This window comes from Sorex fumeus, unplaced genomic scaffold, assembly GCF_029834395.1.
Source record: "Sorex fumeus unplaced genomic scaffold, SorFum_2.1 ptg000035l, whole genome shotgun sequence".
Lineage (NCBI taxonomy): Eukaryota > Metazoa > Chordata > Mammalia > Eulipotyphla > Soricidae > Sorex > Sorex fumeus.
The window spans coordinates 31,481,700-31,504,895 of NW_026606092.1; the positions used below are offsets into that span (position 1 = coordinate 31,481,700).

At 42.3% G+C, this 23,196-nt stretch overlaps 1 protein-coding gene across 1 annotated transcript in view; it reads right to left on the minus strand.

Annotated features, from left to right (window-relative positions):
- ACMSD (aminocarboxymuconate semialdehyde decarboxylase) overlaps window positions 1-23,196 on the minus strand; it is an 89,732-nt gene that overhangs the window by 40,018 nt on the left and 26,518 nt on the right. The window contains exons 4-8 of the mRNA XM_056117648.1: window positions 17,059-17,108; window positions 14,330-14,566; window positions 9,778-9,871; window positions 6,620-6,715; window positions 4,708-4,880 (exon numbers count right to left, since the gene is read on the minus strand). Of these exons, the coding sequence (XP_055973623.1) occupies window positions 4,708-4,880; window positions 6,620-6,715; window positions 9,778-9,871; window positions 14,330-14,566; window positions 17,059-17,108 (650 nt within the window). The remainder of the gene's footprint in view (window positions 1-4,707; window positions 4,881-6,619; window positions 6,716-9,777; window positions 9,872-14,329; window positions 14,567-17,058; window positions 17,109-23,196) is intronic.

Genomic DNA, 23,196 nt, shown 5'->3' on the forward strand with positions numbered 1-23,196 from the left:
CTTTCCCGTCCCTTCTCTACTGCTCAAAGTCCAAATCTCACAGACCCTTTCTGCTTCTCCTCTTTGTAAACTTCCTGCAGACACACCTCCCACCACCTCTCGGTCCAAACCAATAATCATCAACAGTTACAACCAACTGCTCACCACCCATTAGGACAGGAACAAACACAAGAGTTAGAAGGCTCAGAAGCACAGGTCAACCACACGGTCTAATTACCAAATCGGAATGTTTACATTGATTTTCAAGTTTCACAAGGTGAGAACTGTTTTAAAATGAAATGAAGCTTCTGGAGATAGCTGACTCCTTTCAAATAATGGGCATTTTTCTTCTAAATGAGACTTTAAATGCTATAAGAGTCTACTCGCAACTAAAGTAAATGCTACACAGTAATTTTTTGAATATTTCATACTCTTTTAGAAAACTCAAAAGATTCCCCCCTCCCTGCTCGAAAATTGTCATAAGTTGCTGAGAATACTTAAGAGTAGACAAGCTACCATCAGGGACACTTGTGAGTAGACCATGCCGGAGGAGAGATTTTGTGTTTTTTTCAGAGTCACACCCAACTTTGCTCAGAGGCTATTCCTGCTTCAGGATTCAGGGGTTACTCCCATGGTGCACCAAAACCAAATGATGCCAGAGATGGAACTTGGGCCTGCTGCATGCACAGCATGTGCTCAGCTCTTTCTGTTATGTCAAAGGAAAGACTTCTGCTTTCAAAGTTTCAAGCAGAAGTCTTGAAACTTGTTTTTGATCAAATAAGATCATTGTCAAAACCAAGGTCATTCTTTTTCAGAAAGAAAATGCAGGTGGACACAAGACCCTTTTTATGAGCTTCTTGTCCCCCTTCTGGCACGGCTTCTTCCCTCTTTGTTTCAGTTTTATGTCTGTAATGGAAGAGGACAGTGAAGTTCACAATTAGCCTAATTAGAGGTAGGGCCAGGAGTTTTTAAAGCAAGGGTCACCCAGGGGTGCTGGTGATAGGCAGGGCCACTCTTAGAGATAATTGGCCATCTGCGTGGGAGACACCAGGGTCACATCTGGAGGTTCTCAGGAGCCAACGCAGTGACACCCTGTCATGATGAGAGGACCTGCATGGCTAGGATTGGAACCCATGGGCTTCATGGATGCCAGGGAGGTGCTTTACCACTTGAATCCTTTCCCCAATCCAAGGAAGCAGGGTTTTATTTATTTATTTATTTAAATATTTCCCATTTATTGAAAACTTGTAAAATTCAGACACTGAGACTTGCAGGGTTTCTAATGATAACGTTTCAGGCATATAATGCTCCAACGCTGAACTCTTGGTGTTTCACCATGAGTGTCAGCATCCCTCCACCAGTGACTCAAGGTGACTTCTTATCAAACTCCTTTTCATTAATTCCCTGTACTGGCCCGTGGTTACTGAACTGTGGGAACATGTGAAAGTTTTCTGACACTTAGTGAAATAGATGCTCAAAGGTTCCAGTGCACAGCATAGTTGAGACAAAGTCATCCACACAGGCCATAGACTTGTAGTATGGTGAAGGTCATTGGGGAAGATAATGGGTCTATAGGGGCAGAAAGGAATGCATTACTTGAGGATCATGAGATGGAAGGAGAAAGGTGAAATCTATGGCTTACATGAATTAGATGGGATGGAGTGTCATGAGGTGTCATGGGATTTCTATGAGCTAATGCAGATGTGGAACAATATGTTTTACAAACACTTCAGGTGCCAGTTTCCCTAATCTCAAACCTTGGGTACATGCAATGGCAAGGCCAGGGACCATGCTAATGACTGGGGAATGCCTATTCCCCTGGCAACAGCTTAACCTCCTCAAGGCTAAGACTAGGGGCTTTCCCCACACAAGCCCAGCAGCCTAGACAGTCAGGGAGCTGTGCCAGGAAGAACTCCAACAATTCCTCATTTTAAATTAAACTTTAGATTTCTTAGAAAAAGGAAGCTCATTCTAGAGCTCACTGACTCTCTGTTTTTATTACTACTATTGATTGAGGTTCTGTGACTCACAATATAGTTAATGATGGTTTCATGTGTGACTCATTCATCCCAGAGTACCTACTTCCCTCCACCAAGATCTCAAAAGTCCCTCCTTTTCAAACCTCACCTTTACGGCTCCTGCACACTCAGTTCTGTAAACCACCCCTCCGGTTCTATTGCCTTTGTCCTTTTCTTACTCCCTTATAGTGTATCTTTAAATTCTACATAGGAGAGAGATCATTCTGTATCTATACCTTTCCTTCTAACTGCCTTCACTCAGCATGGCACCCTTTGGTTTCATCCATGTTGTGGAAAATTTCATGATTCAGTCCTTCTTTCTTTCTTTCTTTCTTTCTTTCTTTCTTTCTTTCTTTCTTTCTTTCTTTCTTTCTTTCTTTCTTTCTTCTTGACACACCTGTCAGTGCTCAGGAGTTACTCCTGGCTCTGAACTTAGGGATCACTCCTGGTAGTGTTCAGGGGACCATATGGGATACTGGGGATCAAACCAGAGCCAGTTACCTACAAGGCAAGTGCTCTACTCAATAGACTATTGCTCTGGCTCCTGATTTAATCCTTTCTTAGACCTGCACAGGATTCCACTGTGTATTTATGCCACAACTTCTTGATCCATTCATTCACACCTGGAATTTGAGTTATTTCCATATCTTGGCTGTTGTAGTAAGTGCTGTGATGAACATAGGCATGCACATATTCTTCAAAATTAATATTTTTGTGTTTTGGGAGGTAGATGCCAATAAGTGGTATTTCTGGGTTATAGAAAAGTTTTAATACTTTTTTGAGAGATCTCCATATTGCTTTTCATAGAGCTTTGACCAGATGACATTCCCCCCAACAGCGAAATAGGGTAGAACCGGGGTTTTAATGCAGGTTAATTTACACAGCAGCAAATCCCGGAAGACGGCAGCTCACCAGAGATGTCTCTGGACCCTGTGCCAAGCCGATTTCACTGGGGCTTCTCAGATGGAACGGGTGTTTCCTCTCCACCCATTCCAGATAAACCCCTATTGGCCACAAACTTTCAGAAGAAAAACCCAGGTACACAGGAACAGGGTCTGAAGATGTGAGGCCACATGGCAGCGAAGATGGTTCATCCATTCCCATCTCCCCTCCTGCCCCTTCTCAGTTCTGGCTGTCACACCCACAAACTGCCTCTGGGCCATATTTAAGTATGACACTGACCTTGAGCCAGAGACACAGCAGTGAATCTCAAAATAAGTTCCCTTCAGAGATGTCTCTGGACCCAAATCATTTACATATTTAGAATTCCAGTAGCATGTCGCTGCTTTTGTGGCCACACAACCTCTCATAATCAAAACAAGTAATAGAAAATAAATTATCTAGAATATGCCTGTAGCAAGCAGACTTGAATGGAGGTGGGAAAATTGGAAATTATGGTGGTGGGAAGGTGTAATGGTGGTGAGATTGATGTTGAAATATTGGATATAATCAACTAATGTGAACCAACTTATGAAAATAAAACTTAAAAATAATAAAAGAAAGGAAATTGTCAATATGGAATGACTGACATGAGAGTTGGCCTCAGTGGATCCTGTTGGATTCAGACACTGAGAGAGTCATTTTAGCATCCTCTCCCCCATTTTAATCGCTCATGTTCTTGAAACATAATAAAGAATTGCTCACCCCTTCTTAAAAAGGCACATTGAGAAAAAAATAACGCAGGTCAATTTGCTTTTAAAACCGTTGATTTTTCTCTCTGTGTACCAAAAATGAAAACTGTGTATGAATATTTAGACGACCCGAGGAGGAGGAACTGATTTGGGGAAGAATCCAGTCATGTGCATATCTGGGGCTTTTCTGGCACACGTAATGGTTCCCTGATGACATATTTTATGTTGAAGGAAGCTGTAGAAAGACAAGTAAACATTGTTCTGTCTTCCTTTTTGTTGTTTTTGTTTTTTGAGCCATCCATGGCAGTGATCAGGGCTTACTCCTCACTCTTCCCTCAGGGCTCACTCCTGTCTGATCTGGGGGCCATATTGGGTACCGGAAATAGAATGTGGCTCAGCCTCATGCAAGGCAAGTGCCTTACCTACTACACATTCCCCCTGGCCCCATGGTGTCTTCTAAAAAATGCCTTGTCTTAGAAACATTGCATTCATCTGTGGAATATAAAGTAACAAGATAGGAGACTAACACCCAAGAATAGTCGAGATAAGTACCAGAAGGTTCGCTCCATGGCTTGGAGGCCAGCCGCACATGCTGGGGGAAAAGGCAGCTTAGATAGAGAAGGAAGCACCAAATAAAGGGTGTTGGGAGGATCTTCCCAGGATGGGAGATGCATGCTGAAAGTAGACTATAGACCGAACATGATTGCCACACAATTACTCTTTTGCAAAACACAGCACTTAAAAGGAGAGAGAGAACAAAAGGGAATGCCTGGCCACAGAGGTGGGGTGGGATGGGAGGGATGGGGGCGGGTGGGAAGGATACTGGGATCATTGGTGGTAGAGAATGGGCACTGGTGGAGGGATGGGTACTCGATCATTGTATAACTGAAACCCGAGCACAAAAATTTGTAAGTCTACAACCGTACCTCATGGTGTTTCACTAATAAAAATTTTTAAAAAAATGTTTTAAAATGCCTTGTCTTCCATCCATTTCTATTTTGGAGACAAATCAAGCAATAGCTTGCCTCTGATCCTGAATTTTGGCCCTCATAGTCCATCTAAGTGTAGACTTGACTTACCTTTCCCATGACATCAGTTAACAGTTTGAGGGCAAGAGGATCATGAACCAAAGAGTCTGTGTAAAAGGAACCAAGGTATTTCTTTGGGTTGATTCTATTGTCCTGGGCACACAGATCTGGGCGCACAGCAAATCCATGGGAGATTCTCCCCACTGTGAAGGGAAAGGCACCACCTGCAAGTAAAATTCAACATTGAGTGCCTAGAATCAGTTGAAATGGATTCCTCTCGACTTTCATATCACATACAAGAAGTTACTCTCATCTCATTGGTTAACATTTACAAAGAACCTACAGGTTTCCCAATTCTGGGAGGTGACCCAGAACAAAAGACAAGAATTCATCTAGAAATTTAGACTCAAGATATTTATCCTAAAGTGAGAAGAGAATTGGGTCAAGATATATGGTGAAGCTTTCAAATATAGCATGGTTTATAGAAAAACAGAATTTATTAGTGAATTTTTATAGAATAACTGCATATCTATAAAATGCAATGCCATTCAATACCCACCAGAAATTCAGTACTACTGTATTTATTGACTTGGGAGATGTATTTATATGTTATTGAGAAGAAAGGTATAGTAGAGAATAGCCTATATGTAGTACCTGTATTGATGTGTGTGTTTCAGAGTTACACTCTATTTACCTATAGGGATCAAGTGGGAAATGTAAATGAATGAAATACGTCTACTTGGATATAATAGTGAATGACGGGGATATTGAAAATGGAGAGTTTCTGCTCTGACTAGAAGGATTTAAGTAAAAAAATGAAAGAAGTGAAAAAGCTGGAAAGCTATCTTAATGGACTGAGTGACTATTTTGTATGTGTGAGGCCCTTGATCACTTCTTGATACCATAAGATGTCCCCTGACCATCACTACTGTCAGTGAACACAGAGCCAGAGTTAAGCTCCTGAGCACTTCTGGGGATGGCCCCCAAACCAACTAACTAAACAACAACAAAAAAATTTTAAATATGATACCAAAGCAGCAATAGCACAGTGGGTAGGGCGTTTGCCTTGCATGCGGCCAACCTGGGTTCTATTCTTCCATCCCTCTTGGAGAGCCCGGCAAGCTACTGAGAGTATCCTGCCTGCACGGCAGAGCCTGGCAAGCTACCCGTGTTATATTCAATATGCCAAAAACAGTAACAACAAGTCTCACAATGGAGACATTACTGGTGCCCACTCAAGCAAATTGATAAACAACCAGACGACAGTGCTACAGTGCTACCAAGCAAATTAAACTTGGTGACATCATGTAACTTTATAACTTGGTCCCTTCAAAATTCAGATGTTGAATTTTTAACTACCAAGTTCCCTATATTTGGAGTAGGACTCTTGTTTGTTTTGGGGACACATCCTGTTTGGGAGTAACCTGCTCAGGGGCTACTCTTGGAGAATTCATTTTTGTTGTTGTTGTTTGTTTTGGTTTTGGGGTTACAACTAATGGTGCTAAGGTCTTCCTCCTGGCACTGTGCTCAGGGGTCATTCCTGGTGGCACATAGAGAATGCTAGGGATCGAACCTGGGTTGGCTAATTGTAAGGCAAGTATACCATTTCTCTCGCCTGGAGTAGGACATTTAAGGAGGCAATTATGGTTTAAAAAGATCATAAGGTAGGATGCTAATCCAGTAGGATTGGGGTATTTATAAGAGGAAGACCCGGGTCTCTCGCTTTCTCTCCTTTCTCTGTCTCTGTCTCTGCACAAAAGAAAGACCATATGCAGATGCAATGAGAAAATGACCTTCCACAATCTAGGAAAAAAAATCTTCTCAGACATCAACCCTATATCCACTTTGATCTTGAACTTTCAGCCTCTAAAATGAATAGAAAATGAAAGTCTGTTGTTTAAGGGACAAGTCTATGGTATTTTGTTATGTTGGTCCACATTCGCTGGTACAGATAGGCTCTTACCTCCATGTGCGAAACACACTTTCAGCTTAGGAAACTTCTCAAACACACCACCCATGATCATGGAGCAAATTGCTATGGTGGTCTCTGCTGGCATTCCTGAAAGAGGAAGCATGCACAAGTGTAGACCTTGTCACCTCAACAAGAGAAATCCCAGTGATGTTCATGGCCAGGAAATAGCAGCTTGCTGTAACTAGCAGGGTTGAGAAAAATTGGGGTATCTGTCCCAACATAGTTTGGTTGTATACGGGCCATTATTCTGGAAAGAAGAACCATATGAAGCTTCCTATTTGCCACTTGCAGGTAGAGGCATCTCATGGCTGCACAATAAAGAGCCAGAGGACCTGACTTTTGTCCTGATTCCCTCAGTTTCAGCTTTGGATGCAATGGAGCAAATGACATACAGTGAGCCTACACAGAATCCTAGCTCCTCCAGTGTTTGGCTTCCTGGTCTTTGATGACTTTGAATGCTTCCAAGTCTGTGTTTCTTTATCTGTAAGACAGAGGCAGTAATTGTCCACCTTGCAAGACTGTTGTGGAGCCTTGCAAATGATGATGTCAGCAAAGTTCTTGGCCAGAACTTCACCCTGGGGGTACTCAGCAAATATTAATGCCTCCCTGTGCTTCAGTGTCCTATCTGTAAAATGGGAATAATATAGGTTAGTTCTTGCTCCTTAGTAAGTGAACAACAAACGTGAACAAATACTGTTTCTGCTAAGTATCTTCTGCTTCTTAGCAGTAAGGATGAAAAAAAAAAATGGATTAAAACTAATGCAAGTATCTTGTGTTCCTAGCAGCTGGTCCACATCTGCAGCTTTTATCAGCTTGAAGCTGGACCAGGTTTCATGGCCAGATAACTGCTTTTTAAACGTGTCTGTCTGCTCTACCAGATGAGCTCTGCACCTTCTGGCCCCCAGAAGCCTGCTGAGTGGAGCGTTACCAGATGCTCCTCCCTCACTGAGTCTGTCACTGCTCTATGGACAAGATGTGATGGATTCACATCCATATGGAGAGGTTTGTGCAGAGAGATTCCTGAAGGCAGAGGAATGAATAGTAGCTCTTCTTTTGGTCCCTGGATTTGACTTTCCATGAATTACTTGAATCATAAACTCCCAATCCATTCTTTACATAGGATCCAGAGTGGAATATTTACTTTGTAATTTGGGTCCCAGTTCTCCTCTGTTAGCCCTCAAGTTTGCTAATTTATATCAGAATCAAATTTGAAATTAGCTTCTTTGTTTATTATCTCTTTTCTAATCAGAACCACATTTCAGCTCATGTCTGTATGCTCAGTATCTTTGCACAGTGCCTGGCATTCTGGAAGTGAACAAAATATATATGTTGCATAAATGAACCAGGGAATAAAAAAATCCTATTTTTTGGACTTTGTTTTGGGGACTCTGCTGTCAGTGTTCAGGAGTTAACTCCTAGCTCTGCATTCAGGAATTACTCCTGGGAGTGCCCAAGGGACTATGTGGAGTATCTGGGATTGAACATGGGTTGGTTGAGCACAAGGCAAGTGCTTCACCTGCTTACTATCTCTCTAGACCCTGGAATGATCCCTTACACAAATACCCTCCTTACTTTTTCATGCAGGAAGTTTCAATGTTGATAGGCATGAATAATGTTGGATTTATATCTTTTAAACTTCTCACACTGGAGAGGATGTTCTTCGATGATGGATAGCATCGGGACTTCTGAAAATATCTCATTATATTTATTGTTGTTCAAGAATTTGGAGGTAAAAAAAAGAATTTGGAGGTAGAGAAAGGATAAGAAGCTAGCCTTGATAACTACATAGATGATCCTTGAGCAATCCCAGAGGTATAAAATGTCAGAGCAGAGACTCTCTCATTTTACAGATGAACATGGAGGAGAAGTGTCTTTGTTAGAAGTTACACAGTAAAGTCTTGCTGGAACTGCAGTTCAGCTTCTTGACTTTCAATATATAATTAAATTCCTTTTACATTAATTATTTTTTTTTGTTTTGAGTCACGTTGCTGGTATCCAGGCCTTCCCCTGGATTCTGCACTCAGAGATCACTTCTGGCAGTTCATAAAGGACTATATAGGGTTCCTGGGACCAAACCCACGTCAGCTGCCTGCAAGGCAAGCACTGTGTCCTCTATACCATCTCTCTGGCCCCAACACAACTTAATTATTCATGGAAGTTACTTCATTTTTACTTGTACTAATTGGGCTGAAGAGAGAATGGATATTTTTACTCCCCTACCCATCCCCCCTCCCCCAACAGGAGAATCCATGTGGGAGTTTTACTTTTCATTAGGTTGTTGATAATCTGAAGTTGACTAATTTATATCTGTATCCATTTCTTTGTCTTATGAGGGATGGTAATAAAAGAGCGGAAAGACCAAATGATGGTTTCTTCTCTTTTTCTCTCCCTTACCCTCACATGAAATCATGAACAAATAGTGCAGAAGGCAAAGAGCAAAAGGAGGCAATTAAGGACATGGAAAACCAGGGTTTTCTTAATCACTGGCCATGACCCTTGGGTGATAGAAGTTGACCTTATACTCAGAATTCCAAGATTCTCATCTGTAAGTGCCGATGCAATTACTGGCTTCTTTAAGAAAATCTACTGGCATGGTTACTGTTGAGGGATCCTTCAAAGGAGTCCGAGTAGTGAGATTTTTGTGTCAGACAGATTTGAGTAACTCCATTTTCAATTATTAATTATAGGCTACAATGACTTACTAACCATGCAAAGACTCAGTTTTTCCATCATAAAGTTCTTATAGAAATGATCATTTCAGGGCCTGTGCAATAGGACAATGGGTAAGGCACTTGCCTTGCAAGCAGCCAACCCAGGTTCAATCCCCAGGACCACATATTGTCCCCTGAGACCTGCCAGGAGTGAGTGACCCCTGAGCGCAGAGCCAGGAGTAAACCCTGAGCATTGTTGGGTGTGGGGCTCAAAAGAACAATAAAAATGTCAATCCTACATAATTTAGTCAGAGTGGATCTAATTAAATTTAGAGGAGTCAGTATATACAGTGCTTATCTGAGTAAGAACTCAATAACTCACAATAGCTCACAATAGTTAATCTTACTTTCTCACTGGCATAATATGACTTCATATAAAACTGGAAAAAGAAAATTTAAGTTTTTATTCTCTCTTTGAGATCCCAGGTTGACACAAACCTACTAGCCAAGGCAGCCAGTACTTAGCCATTCGTCCATCCATCTGCATGTCCCAGGGGTGCACGAAGATAGAACAGTTCAGTTTTTCAGCTGCCTTCAAATAAGAATTGAGAAAAGATTACTTAGATGAGTCAGCGAAAACTGGGTACTATTTTGGGGAAACTGCTTTTCTCTAGGTCTATGTTGATCTGAATTAAATTTTGAAGTTTCTTCCTGATCTATCTAAAAGAGTCTGATGACCTTCTTCTTTCCTGTGTAGAAAAGAACACTTAGAATTAATCAGGGGTGTGTCAGTGATCATGAGCTGGATTGATGAATTTAATGTATCATTTGGCAAAACAAGCCACAGGAAACAGCCATCATTCAAGTGTTATGGCTGAGAGCAAAATGCTCCAAGATTGATCTTGTCGTTCAAAGGGGGGGGGGGGGGAGGATTTCCCTTGGTGCCCTGACATATTTACGTATACTTTACACATATATTTGGGCCAACTCAGATAATCCGATATGACTTATGTACAGAAGCCTCCCTCCCCCACCCTATGGAGAAACTACTTTGGGACAAGGGCTACTGAGTGGTAGACAAAGGGAGAACTGAATAAAAGACTTTACATTCATCAGGGAGCAGAAGAGATAAATACCTTTTGAAGGGAGACAAATGAATTGGTTTCTGATCATGGACGCAGGTTAGAAAGAGAATATCAGCTTTGGAGAATGGTTTATGGGTTGAACTTGACAAAGGCACATAGTACTATCTATGATTAATTTTAATTTTTTTTTTGCTTTTTGGGTCACACCCGGCAATGCACAGGGGTCACTCCTGGCTCTGCGCTCAGGAATTACCCCTGGCGGTGCTCAGGGGACCATATGGGATGCTGGGAATTGAACCCGTGTCGGCCACGTGCAAGGCAAACGCCCGACCTGCTGTGCTATCGCTCCAGCCCCCTATCTATGATTAATTAAAACAAACAGATATTTTTGATCGTGTTCCATAATGTGAAATGTGGTAGAGAATACAGAGAGAAGTCACTTATAATCCCCCAAATGTAACACATTAATTCAGTACTTAACCATGTGCCATGGGCTGTTAAAGAATTTTATAATTACTAACTAGTTTAATCATTTATGAGATGAGCATTTCTATGACTCCATTTTATAGAGAAGGATATTAAGGCAGACAGAGACTAAGTAACTTAGCTCTTTTAAAGGTAGAGACAGGCATTTTGCCAAGCACACTCTCACTGTGTGTGCTTCATACTCGTAACTAATTTTGTACAGTCTGAAAACAGACCAGAACTTGGACCTCTAGGCTCACCTTGGAATGACAAAGCCAATTTGTCTCAAAGCAACTTCTCTCTCTCTCTCTCTCTCTCTCTCTCTCTCTCTCTCTCTTTCTCTCTCGGTTTGTTTCAGCACTTATTGACGTCAGATAGAGAAGAGCGATGCTTGACAAGTCTCACTAACCAAATAAATGTGCCACCCACCTCAGGATCTCATGAGTCAACTGTGGTCAGGATGTTCTCCTGAATGCCTCTGGAGACTGGCAGTTCCCCAAGAGTCTAGTTAAAATGACTGAGGGGTCAAACTATCACACAAATTAAAGTATCTATTTGGATCCGAACCTACTGCTACTGCTTTCTCAACCCCTCAATAATCCATAAGACTATTTCCAATAAATAATGAAATGGCTGGTGACTGAAGGCTTACTCATACTGTAGTGAAACAATCTGGATGAGCCAAATAAAATGAATTGTCTTTCAAAATTCAATAAAGTTTCCAAAAACTTACACTGTTATCAGCTCAACTTCTGTAGCCATTAAACATTGGGGAATTTTGGTGACCACAAACCTCTAGAACCCACTCACTTCCATTCTCATGAGTGATCTTCACAGGCTTGTCCCGAACCCCCCACAGAAGAGAATGAATTCCCTGAAAAACTTAGGTATGCAGGACCAGTGACTGAAAACTCCAGGACTCAAGGAGCCTGGTACGGGTTATTCTTTCCCATCTCTACACCCTTCCTGGGCCCTCGCTGTCACCCCCACAAACTGCCTCCGGGTGCCATTAATGGCCATGATCCAGAAACTCACAAATGAATCTCAGAACAGAGCAGCTTGCTGCAGAGATGTCTCCGGACACCAATTATTTAAAATGTTAGAATTCCAGAAGTGTGCGGCTGCAAAAGTGTCCACGTGACTTTTGCACAATATTTTTTTTTGTTTTTACTTTTCTATCGAATCACTGTGAGATAGATCCTTACAGACATCTCATACTATTCATAACAAGTAATACAAAATAAAAATGGTGGTGGAAAAGTATAATGGTGGTGATATTAGTGTTGAAATATTGAACGTAAATCAATTATTGTAAACAACTTTATGAAAATAAAATTTAAAAAATAATAAACATCAGGGAAATCAACACTTATAGAAGCATTAAATCTTTCAGGTCTTTAAGTGACCATTTCATAGGTAATCAATCCCCTAACTGGTGGTCAGTGTCTATAGCAACAATGCTGTGGAAAATCTTGCCTGTAATAAGAATTCAATAAACATTAAATGAAATGATCAATGATTTCAGTGTTTTCTGAGTCTACCAACCAGGGGGAAATTGAATTCATGATTGAAGCTTTTGCATTTACTAATAAAAACAACAGAAAAATCTATATTTCTAGAAGGGAAGTGAGAAAATTTTAAAATGCAATAAAATAAAGATGAATACAAGTTAATTTCTGGCACTACAAAAAGCTGGTTTATGGCTGGAGTAATAATATAGTGGGTAGACACTAGCCTTGCATATGGCTGACCTAGGTTTGATCCTGGCATCCCATATTGCTCCCCGAGCACTGCCAGGATTGTCTCCTGAGGGGAGATAGGAATAAACCAAGCATTCTTGGGTATGACTCAAAAGCCAAAAAGTAAAATAAGAAAGAAAAAAAAAAGCAGGTTTAGTTGCAGAAAGAACAGGTAGAAGAAGATGTGAGAAGTTCATCCATGGACATTGAAGTTGGATACTTCTGAAATGAGTGGCACTGACTTTTTGCAAAAATATTTTATTATTTTATGCAATATTTCAGACATTGCAAGTAATAAGCAACAACACCCACAAAAAGGTTCATGGTTTAGGCATCTAATTTCATCAAATGTTAACATTTTGATGACATTTTGATTACATACTTTTGTTTTTGGTAGGCTAGAAGGGAAATGAGTTAAGAGTACTTTCTACCCAATAATCTGCCCCCCACTCCAGTCTTAATGTCCCAAAGCTTAATTGCCAGAACAGGGAAGCAGCACACTTCTGTTGTGTATTTTCAAAATTTAAAGCTTAACCAAGTATCTTAATTGGGCTGGAGAGACAGTCCAGAGGACAAGGTGCTTGCCTATAGCTGGCCCCAGGCCACCCCTGACAGAGCATACGGTTCCCCTAGCACCTCCAGTAGTGATACTGAACAAGAACCAGGAGTAAGCCCTGAGCACAGTTAGGTGTGTCCACAACACAAAGTATCTTAATTGAGGATTCATAAAGAAAAAATATATCTATGTGTTTGATTATGATGTAGTTACTTAAAAATCATGCCTGAAGAAAAGTTTCATTTTATCTGGAAGTTCTCAACTAGGACATAAAAATCACAGATGGGGCTGGAGTGATAGCACAGCAGGTAGGGCGTTTGCCTTGCACACGGCTGACCCGAGTTCAATTCCCGGTATCCCATATGGTCCCCTGAGCTACCCCCAGGGGTAATTCCTGAGTGCAGAGCCAGGAGTATCCCCTGTGTATCGCCAGGTGTCACCCAAAAGGTCAATAAAATAAAATAAAAATCACAGACATAGAATTTATAGACTTCTGATTTTATTAAGATGTAGATGTATACAAATTTTTAAAAACTGAAATTACTATGCCAAATGCCATTCATTTTTCGAGGGGGAAATTAAGGGTTACTTTTGATTTCCTCTGTAATTTTCTGTATTTCCCTAGAGTTTCTTCAAAACGATTTGATAATTTTGAAAAATGATAAGCATATTTTTCTCCAAAATAAAACCAATTATTTTATACCATGGCTCTATTATTGGGGCCGGAGTGATAGTGTAGCAGGGAGGACATTTGCCTCTCACATGGTCAATCTGGGTTCAATTCCCAGCATCCCATATGGTCCCCTGAGCACCGTCAGGAGTAATTCCTGAGTGCAGAGCCAGGAATAACCCCTGGGCATCACCGGGTGTGACCCGAAAAGCTAAAAAAGAAAAAATAGAAAAAAACAAACATGGCTTTATTGTTCTATAGCCAATATGAGGGTAATACTTTGACTTCAAGTGAAAAAAGGAAGCAAAGAGAACCCAAGTGATTTTCCTGAGTTTTCTGCCCAAGGAAACATCTGTACTTGCCATCTTCTAGTGCAATGTCTACTCCTTTTGAGGCATAGACATTCCCTCCTATGCTCAAACCCAACATGCCACCTACCCTCTTTCTGGCTTATGTGGAAGCTGCATGGTCACCAACCCACCAGCATCTTGTGCCGGGTGTCTGCCCTTTGCTGCGGAGAACTCTGCATACTCACTGCGTAGATCGGAAAGAGTTCCTGAGCGTTCAGATCCCACTCATTGATGTGGGAACCAATCTGGACCCCAGGGAAGCCCAGCTTCTTCACACAGCGCTCCATCTCCTGGACGGCCAGCTCGGGGGCTTGCATGGGCAATGTTCCTAGACCCACAAATCTCCGGGGGTGTTGTGCCACGGTGGCGGCTAGATCATTGTTCAGAAGCTGACACAGGTCTAAAGTGTCCTGAGGTTTGGCCTGGTAGAGACAGGGAGGAAAATACCATAGTTTACAAAAACTGTTTCTTTTGAGGAGAGGGTATCACACCCAGCTGTGCTCGGGGCTTACTCCTGGTTCTGCAATTAAAGATCAGTTCTGGTGGGCTTGGGGTCCGAGGGGTTGAACCCTCGGTCTGCCACAAGCATGGCAAGCTCCCTACTTGCTGTACTAATTCTCCAGCCCCTTCTTTCTTGAGGGCAGTCCCTGGAGCACTCAGGTTCTATTGGGTCTATCCAACTACCAGCCACTCACCAGACATGTGCCCTACCACTTAAGCCATATCCACAACCTCTAAATCTGCTTCTTCTTCTGCACCGCAAAAGAAACAGTGACCAAAATACAAAGACAGTCTACAGAATGGGAAAGGATTTTACCAAATACACATCCGACAAGGGGTTAATATCAAAGATATACAAAATACTGGTTGAACTCCACAAAAAGAAAACATCCAACCCCATCAAAAAATGGGGATATGAAATGAATAGAAACTTTCACAAAGAATAAATCCGAATGGCTAAAAGGCACATGAGAAAATGCTCCAAATCATTAATCATCAGGGATATGCAAATCAAAGCCACAATGAGATATCATTTCACACCACAGAGACTGGCCCATATCCACAAGAACAAAAGCAACCGGTGCTGGTGCGGATGTGGCGAGAAAGGGACATCCCACTGTTGGTGGGAATGCTGACTGGTTCAGCCCTTTTGGAAAACAGTATGGACGATTCTCAAAAAATTAAAAATTGAGCTCCCATTTGACCCAGCAATACCACTCCTAGGAATATATCCCAGAGAGGCAAAAAAGTATAGTCGAAGTGACATCTGCACTTGTTTGTTCATTGCAGCCAGAATCTGGAAAAAACCTGAGTGCCCGAGATCAGATGACTGGTTAAAGAAACTTTGGTACATTTACACAATGGAGTACTATGTAGCTGTTAGAAAAGACGAAGTCATGAAATTTATATACAAGTGGTACTACATGGAAAGTATCATGTTAAGCGAAATGACTCAGAAAGAAAGGGATAGACATAGAAAGACTGCATTCATCTGGGGAACATAAAATAACAAAATAGGAGACTAACACCCAAGAATGGCCGAGATTAGTACCAGGAATTTTACTCCATGGCTTGGAGGCCAACCACACATGCTAGGGGAAAAGGGAGCTCAGATAGAGAAGGGAGCACCAAATAAAGGTGTTGGGAGGGATGGGAGAAGCATTCTGAAAGTAGCCTATAGACCAAACATGATTGCTACTCAATGCCTCTTTTGCAAACCACAACACCCAATAAGAGACAGAGAACAAAAGGGAATGCCCTGCCACAGAGGCAGGGTGGGATGGGGGGGGAATGGTGGGTGGGAGGGATACTGGGATCCGTGGTGGTGGGAAATGGGCACTGGTGGAGGGATGGGTATTTGATCATCGTATAATTGAAACCCAAGGACAAAAATTTGTAAGTCTAAAACTGCACCTCATGATGTCTCACTAATAAAAATAAAAAATAAAATAAAAAAAATAAAATTTGCTTCTTTAACTCTTTCCTCTCAGCAACACTTACCCAAGATGTGTCAGCTCAGGTGTCAGCTCTCAGGGCATTTACCTTTCAGAAAACTGAGGCAGAGATGGAAGTAGACTTTACCCCCTTAGAGAACCAGAAGCTACTCATTACAAACACACAGTGAACAAGCAATAACAAATAATATTGCTGAATTATTGATTCATTAGAAAAATTGAGAGTATAATTTGAAGACAAGGATATAATTGGACCTGACACAGAACATGAGAGGTAGGATGGAGGGGAGAGCAGGAGCTGCAGACCTAGTGCCCCACTCCCCGAAGGAGGCTAGGATTGGTGAGTACCTGAACATACCTTCAGGGCACCTCCTTATCACTCCTCATGATGGAATGCCAGACTGCTCATGGGTTACTCCAATCCCTGCCTGTGCTCCTGATATTTAGACTTGATCTTAGCAAATTGCTAATGCTGATCAGGTTTGCTTTCAATTCTTCTAACTCCACCTTCATTCAATTTTTTTTTTCCCTTTCAGCATCATTCATGCATTGCTAGGAGCCTGATGTTTTCCTGCAGTGCCACTTCTCTTGTCATGATCGCACTTAATAAGATCAGTTCAGGCGTATTGAGGGTTTAGGGCATTTTAACTTTAATGAGTGGCTCCAATCACAGAGACAGATCGGGACTCTCTGTAATAATGCTGAGGTTATTGGCCAGGGGAAGAATATGTGATCACATTCCCAGTGAACATTTGCTTAGTTGAGCAGATACATAAACCCAAGTCAGGCCTGGAGGCAGACACTAGTGTGAGAAGTGTGAAGTGTCTCCATCGATCTCTGAAGGGGAAGAGATTTCGGGAGGGGAAGATCAGTTTGACACTTGAGGCATCTTTCTACATGCTAAGGAACTGAACATGAGTGTCTCCCTGCAAGGAGGTGGTGAGCAGTTTCACACTTACCCAGTAGCTAAACATGACAGGAACTGTGGAAAGGGCTTGCACGGTCACTCCTAGATACAGACATGAAGAAAGGCAAAGCTGGTGAGGACAGCCTTAGCACACCTGCCTCGCTCTTTCACACAACCTCCCGCTCTCTACTCATACCCTTTCCTCCCGTCCCCTCTCTCAGACTCCTGTCCCTCAGCCTCGGATTCTAGCCTGGGAAAAAGAACAACAACAAAATGACATCATTTGAGATAAACTAATTGACTTCATTTTTCAAGACTTTTCCAATTCTCCTGTCTGTGAAGTTTTGTTAAAGCAAGACATTGCCTCACCAGTTTTTACCTCAGGTACATACTTGACAGATGTATTTCTCAGTCACATCTTCCACCCCTTTCATTCAGCATCTAAGTGAACCTGGATGAAGCCCACTGTCTGGAATATCCAGAATCTGGCTTTATTTCCAGAATCACACATCTAGGAGGCTTAGAGTCTCTTGTGTTCAGACTCCTGGGCCTGGAATGTCAGGAGAGGCTTGGCCAAATGAAGGATTCCCTTCTTTGCCTCATACCCAAATCCAAGCCAGTAGCAAGTCCTACTTCCTAGTTTCTTTCACCTATCCTTGTCTTCTGATCCCTGCTGCTACCTGGTCCAGGCCACTAGCACTGGTAGAGCCCCAAAGATGGTCTCCTATCACTATTCTTTTCCACGTGGAGTTCATTCTTTTTGGACTCATGTGTCAGAATAAGGACATAAAAGATTGGCCAGACCAGGCCCTGGTTCAACACTTCCACAATATTCCATGATATCACACTGAGAATAAAATCCAAACTTAAACTTGGTCTGCTCTGAACAAAAAGTTGATCTATTTATCTGTTACTTAATTTTTCCCAGGCCTCCTGCCTGTTGTTTGGAGGTTTTTCTTGACCTTGGGACTTTTTGTGGCCAATCCACCGGCATGTTAAATTTTCCCTTTGAGAATGGCTTCCTTTCACCCTCAAGTGTTGATTATAATATTACATCCTTAGAGAGACCTCTCCTAACTCCTCTATCCCTTTTGCTTCCTTTCCTTTCTAACTGCAGTCACTTACTACTGTGCTTGTTCATTCCTCTACTTGAATGAAAACACCACAAGGGTTTATTTACCCAGTCTGTATCCTTAGTGTCCATAGTTGGACATACCCAGTCATAAATAGAATAAACTATTGCTTACTGGAAGAATAGAGAGTGCAGCTTTTTGATTTGAGAGGATAGATAAACATTTTTAGTTGATGTAATTTACATTCATTGATTAGTACAAAACAGATGAGTATCTTTGAATTTTTTTTTTTTTTTACATTTTAGTGCATGCTTTTAATTATAGGATGGAGTGATAGCACAGCGGGTAGGGTGTTTGCCTTGCACATGGCTGACCCGGGCTTTATTCCTCTGTCCCTCTCAGAGAGCCCGGCAAGCTACTGAGAGTATTCCACCCACACGGTAGAGCCTGGTAAGCTCCCCATGGCATACTTGATATGCTAAAAACAGCAACAAGTCTCACAAGAGAGACGTTACTGGTGCACGCTCAAGCAAATAGATGAACAATGGGAGGACAGTGTGCTTTTAATGATATCATTTTATTTTTTCCCTTAGATTTACTATAAGGTCAAATGGCTTAAAAGTGGTGGGACACAGTGACCCAGTGGCACCACTTGTCACCATCTTCAGATTAGCTTAGTAAATTATTTGTGAGTTGGTTGGCCTGGATACATACTCTTTAGTCTCTGGCAACTGAGTGGTGAAGTGATATGTTTGTTTGAATTATAAGTAAAGTTTATACTTTTTAAAGAAGGGGCATTTGACAGTACAGCATAACATAATGTCCAAATGTACTCATTGATTTAAGGCTGGTGGGGAAAGGGAATTTGAAGAAAATAAATTCTTAGGTCCTCCTTTGGAAAATTTGATTCGGTGTCCGGGACTCAAAAGGATTAGAAATGTTTCCAGAGAGTTCTGGGGTTGGGGGGCTTTGCTACTCCTGGATAAATACTTGCCGGTCACTCCTGAGTACTCAGGGAACTACGTGGTGTCTCAGGTTTAACTCAGGTCTCACTCATCAAAGCATGCACACGGCTGTTTGAGCTCTGTCTCAGGCCAGGGAATACATTTTGAAATAAGCATGCCAGGTGATTCTTATTCTGAAGGTCCCTTGAAAAAGGCTTTTGTAGTGGAATGAGGGGACAATGTAAGCTATGGCACAAGCGCTATGTCTTTCTACCCCCTAAGATACAGGGAGATGATAGGGAAAAGGCCAACTAAAAGGGATGCTGAGAAGGGGCAAAGTGTGAAACACTGTCCGTTGGATGCCACTGGAGCATGCCGACAGCACTGAGCTCCTGCCCAGCCCTCTCCAGGTCTGGCTCCCTCATCAATTCTGACCTCTCTGGGTCTGCTCCAGAACTAGTTTCCATGGTAACTCAACCTTGTTGAGGATTCTTACAGATAGATCATCTCATTATTATCTTATTATTTTGATCTTTCTCTGCTTTGCATTTATTTCCTTTTGTATTTTTGCTTTTGGGTCCAGGCGTACTTCTAGCTTACTTCGGCTTAGAAGTAAAGGCTGACTTCTAGCTCTGTGCTCAGGTGTCACTCCTGGTGGTGCTCAAGGAACCATATGCAGTACTGGGGATAGAACAAGGGTGATGAGTGCAAGGCAAACATCTTAGCCCCTGTTCTATCTTTCCAGTTGCTGCATTGTATGTTGTGATGAAGAAACCCAAGGGGTACAAATTATACTTCTCTCCCCCACGAAAATGGTATAAATTCAGAGAATCCTCCATATGGGCCCCCAACATCTTATTTTCTGCCCCCTGTAGAGGCAATAGGATGTATGTATTCAGCTCATGGGGTTAGCCTGCCAGGATTCAAAATCTAGATCTGCCTCCACAGTTGCTTGATCTTGGATAAATGCTTATCCAATTTTTAATTTTTGTTTTGAAATTTTCCTTTTTTTCTTTTTGCTTTCTGGGTGACACCTGTCAGTGCTCAGGGGTTACTCCTGGCTCTGCAGTCAGGAATCACTCCTGGCAGTGCTCGGGGGACCATGTGGGATGCTGGAAATTGAACCCAGGTCGGCCACGTGCAAGGCAAACACCCTACCTGCTGTGCTATCGCTCCAGTCACAAAAATTTCTTTACCTATGAGATGGACATAATGATATGCTCATGTAAAACCTACCTTGTAAAGTGATTAAGTGAGTTAATACATGTTAGATGCCGATAACAGTGTCTGGCATATGGTGATGCTCAATAAGGATCCTCTATCAAGGATAGCCATGGAATACACGCAAACCCAAAGGAGACACTTTTCATCTAACACTACAGTCACAAGTTTCTATACTGGTCACCTGAACTCCTTGCCACCAGCTCTCTCTGACAGAATGGGCCTGCTCATGCTTCCACGTGGAACACACCCAATCCCCTTTGCTGTTGTGATAGGAAGCTGTTCTCTCCAGCAATTCCCCCATCGCATGTACTTCTAGAACAGGCAAATATTATGCTCTGGCATATGGCCAACAGAAGTGCCTCGGGGTTTCTGCAAAATTGAATTTGAATGCCATTTAAATCTACTTTTCATTATTAAAATGATCTACAATGCAATGTTTGGCCCCAGGTGTATGACGCGGCCTCACGACATCTTATCAGAACTTTTTTTTATGACATCTTATTGTCTCATTACTACTTTGGACAAACTTGCAGTCTATCGAATGTAGCCTGCCCACAGGGCAGAGTCTGGGAAACTCCCCGTGGCGTACCAAATATGCCAGATACCAGTAACAATGATGGGTCTCATTCTCCTAAATAGCCTTGAATATAATCTCAGGGCTAGGATGAAAGAGACGTTACTGGGGCCTGCTCGAGGCAATCGACGAATAACAGGATGATGAAATGAAAAATGAAATGAAATGTATGACGCCAAGCTCTGACACACCTGAGACCACCACATTTGGGTCTGATAAATCAACTCATTTTGCACACAGGTCAGAATAAAATGTTTCCTGCCACCCCTGTGCTTTTATTTGAACTTTGAATGTATTTTGTCATAGATTTAGGAAGGTGGTTGTAATAATCTCTCCTTTGGCTTGTGGTCAAAAATAGTTTATTTTGGGGACTAGAGCAATAGTATAGTGGGTAGGGTGTTTGCCTTGCACATAGTTGGCCTGGGTTAGATCTCTGAGATTCCATATGGCCCTATGAGCGCTGTCAGTAGTGATTCCTGAGTATAGGGCCAGGATCAATCCTTAAATATCGCGGGATATGACTCAACCCCCTCCCCTCCTAAGAAGAGCTTATTTTTCTAATTGTAAATCAGAGTTGTCCAGTTTTCAGCAAACAATGTTATAGTAGGGGGTTCCCCCTCATCACACATGATCAGGACCCAGGGATGTCCAGGAAGTGGTGGCGGGCTTTCTTGGAGCATGTTCTTTTGGGTAGCAGTAAGCCAGGCAGTGACAAGGGAAAGATCAACCTGGCCATCATTCCATATTTTGTTTTTATGTTTTGGATCATGCTCATTGGTGCTCGGGCCTACTCCCTGCTTTGTGCTTGGGTTGGTCCTGGCAGTGTTCGGGGTCAAACCAGGGTTGACTGCATGCAAGGCAAACACTGTTCTATCTGTGTTCATATAACCCCTGTTCTATCTCTCCACTCCCCATATTTTTAAAAATTAATCTTATTTTATTTTTTTATAATTTTATTTATTGAATCACCGTGAGAACAGTTACAAAGCTTTCGGGTTTAAGTCTGCCGTACAATGAAACACCTGTACATTCACCAGTGCCCATTCTCCACCACCAAAACCCCCAGTATACCCCATCCCACACTCTCCCCCTACCTGTGGGGCAGATGATTTTCACATTACTCTACTTTGATCACATTTAATATTTCAACACCAGACCCACCATTATTATTTGAGATTTTACCCCAACAATCAGATAATGTTGAAAAGGCAACAGTAGACAATTTGTGTTCTATTGCTGGTTATGAATAACATATGATGTTGTGTGGCTGCAGTAAGACCATGTGATTTTGAAATTCCGAAATTTTAACACTTAAATATGGAGGAATTTCTGCCAAAAGCCAGTGGGTTTCGAGATTTGCTCCTGAGTTCTGGGATCATGGCCGTTGAGCAGCTTGATCAGGAGCCAGAAAGGCCATTTGTGGGGGATGACTTGGGGTCTTGTTGGGGTGGGGAGGACAAGCCCGGCTCCACCCCCATCCCATGAGGCCCAACAAGTTTCGTCACTGGGGGCCCAAGCCTGACTGTCCAATGGCCTCTGGAGGATGACGGCCGCTGAGCCGACAGGGGGGAGCAGGCGGAGGGACAAAACCCTTTCCCCCCTGGGGTGGACTGGGAACAATAACCTACTGTGGGGTCCGGATACATTTCTGCCAAAAGCCACTGGGTTTCGAGATTTGTTTCTGAATCTCTGGGATCATGGCCGTTAAGCATCTTGATCAGGAGTCAGAGAGGCCGTTCGTGGGCGATGACTTGGGGTCTTGTTGGGGTGGGGAGGACAGGACTGGCTCCACCCCCATCCTGTGAGGCCCTGCGTGTAATTTTATTTTTGAACCATAGCAGGCAAAGCTTGGGAAACTCATGATGCATAGCATCAAATCTGGGGCTCTCACATGCAAAGCATGTCCATCCCTTTAAGCCATCCCCACCAGGCCCTTATTAACTAATATCATTGAGGTAATATTGGCTTATAAGACTGGATGTTTTAGGGGGCGGAGTGACAGTACAGCAGATAGGGCATTTGCCTTGCACATGACTGACTCAGGTCTAATTCCTGGCATCCCATATAAGTCCCCCAAGCCCTGCCAAGATTAATTCCTAAGTACAGAGCCAGGAGATACCCCTGAGCATCTCTGGGTGTGACCCAAAAAGCATAATAATAATAATAATAATAATAATAATAATAATAATCACTGTGACTGTCCTCCCATTGTTCATCGATTTGCTTGAGCAGGACCAGTAACATTGTGAGACTTGTTATTGTGTTTGGCGTATCAAATACATCACGGATAGCTTGCCAGGCTTTGCCATGAGGGTGAGATATTTTCTGTTAGCTTGCTGGGCTCTCTGAGAGGGGCAGAGGAATTGAACTCTGGT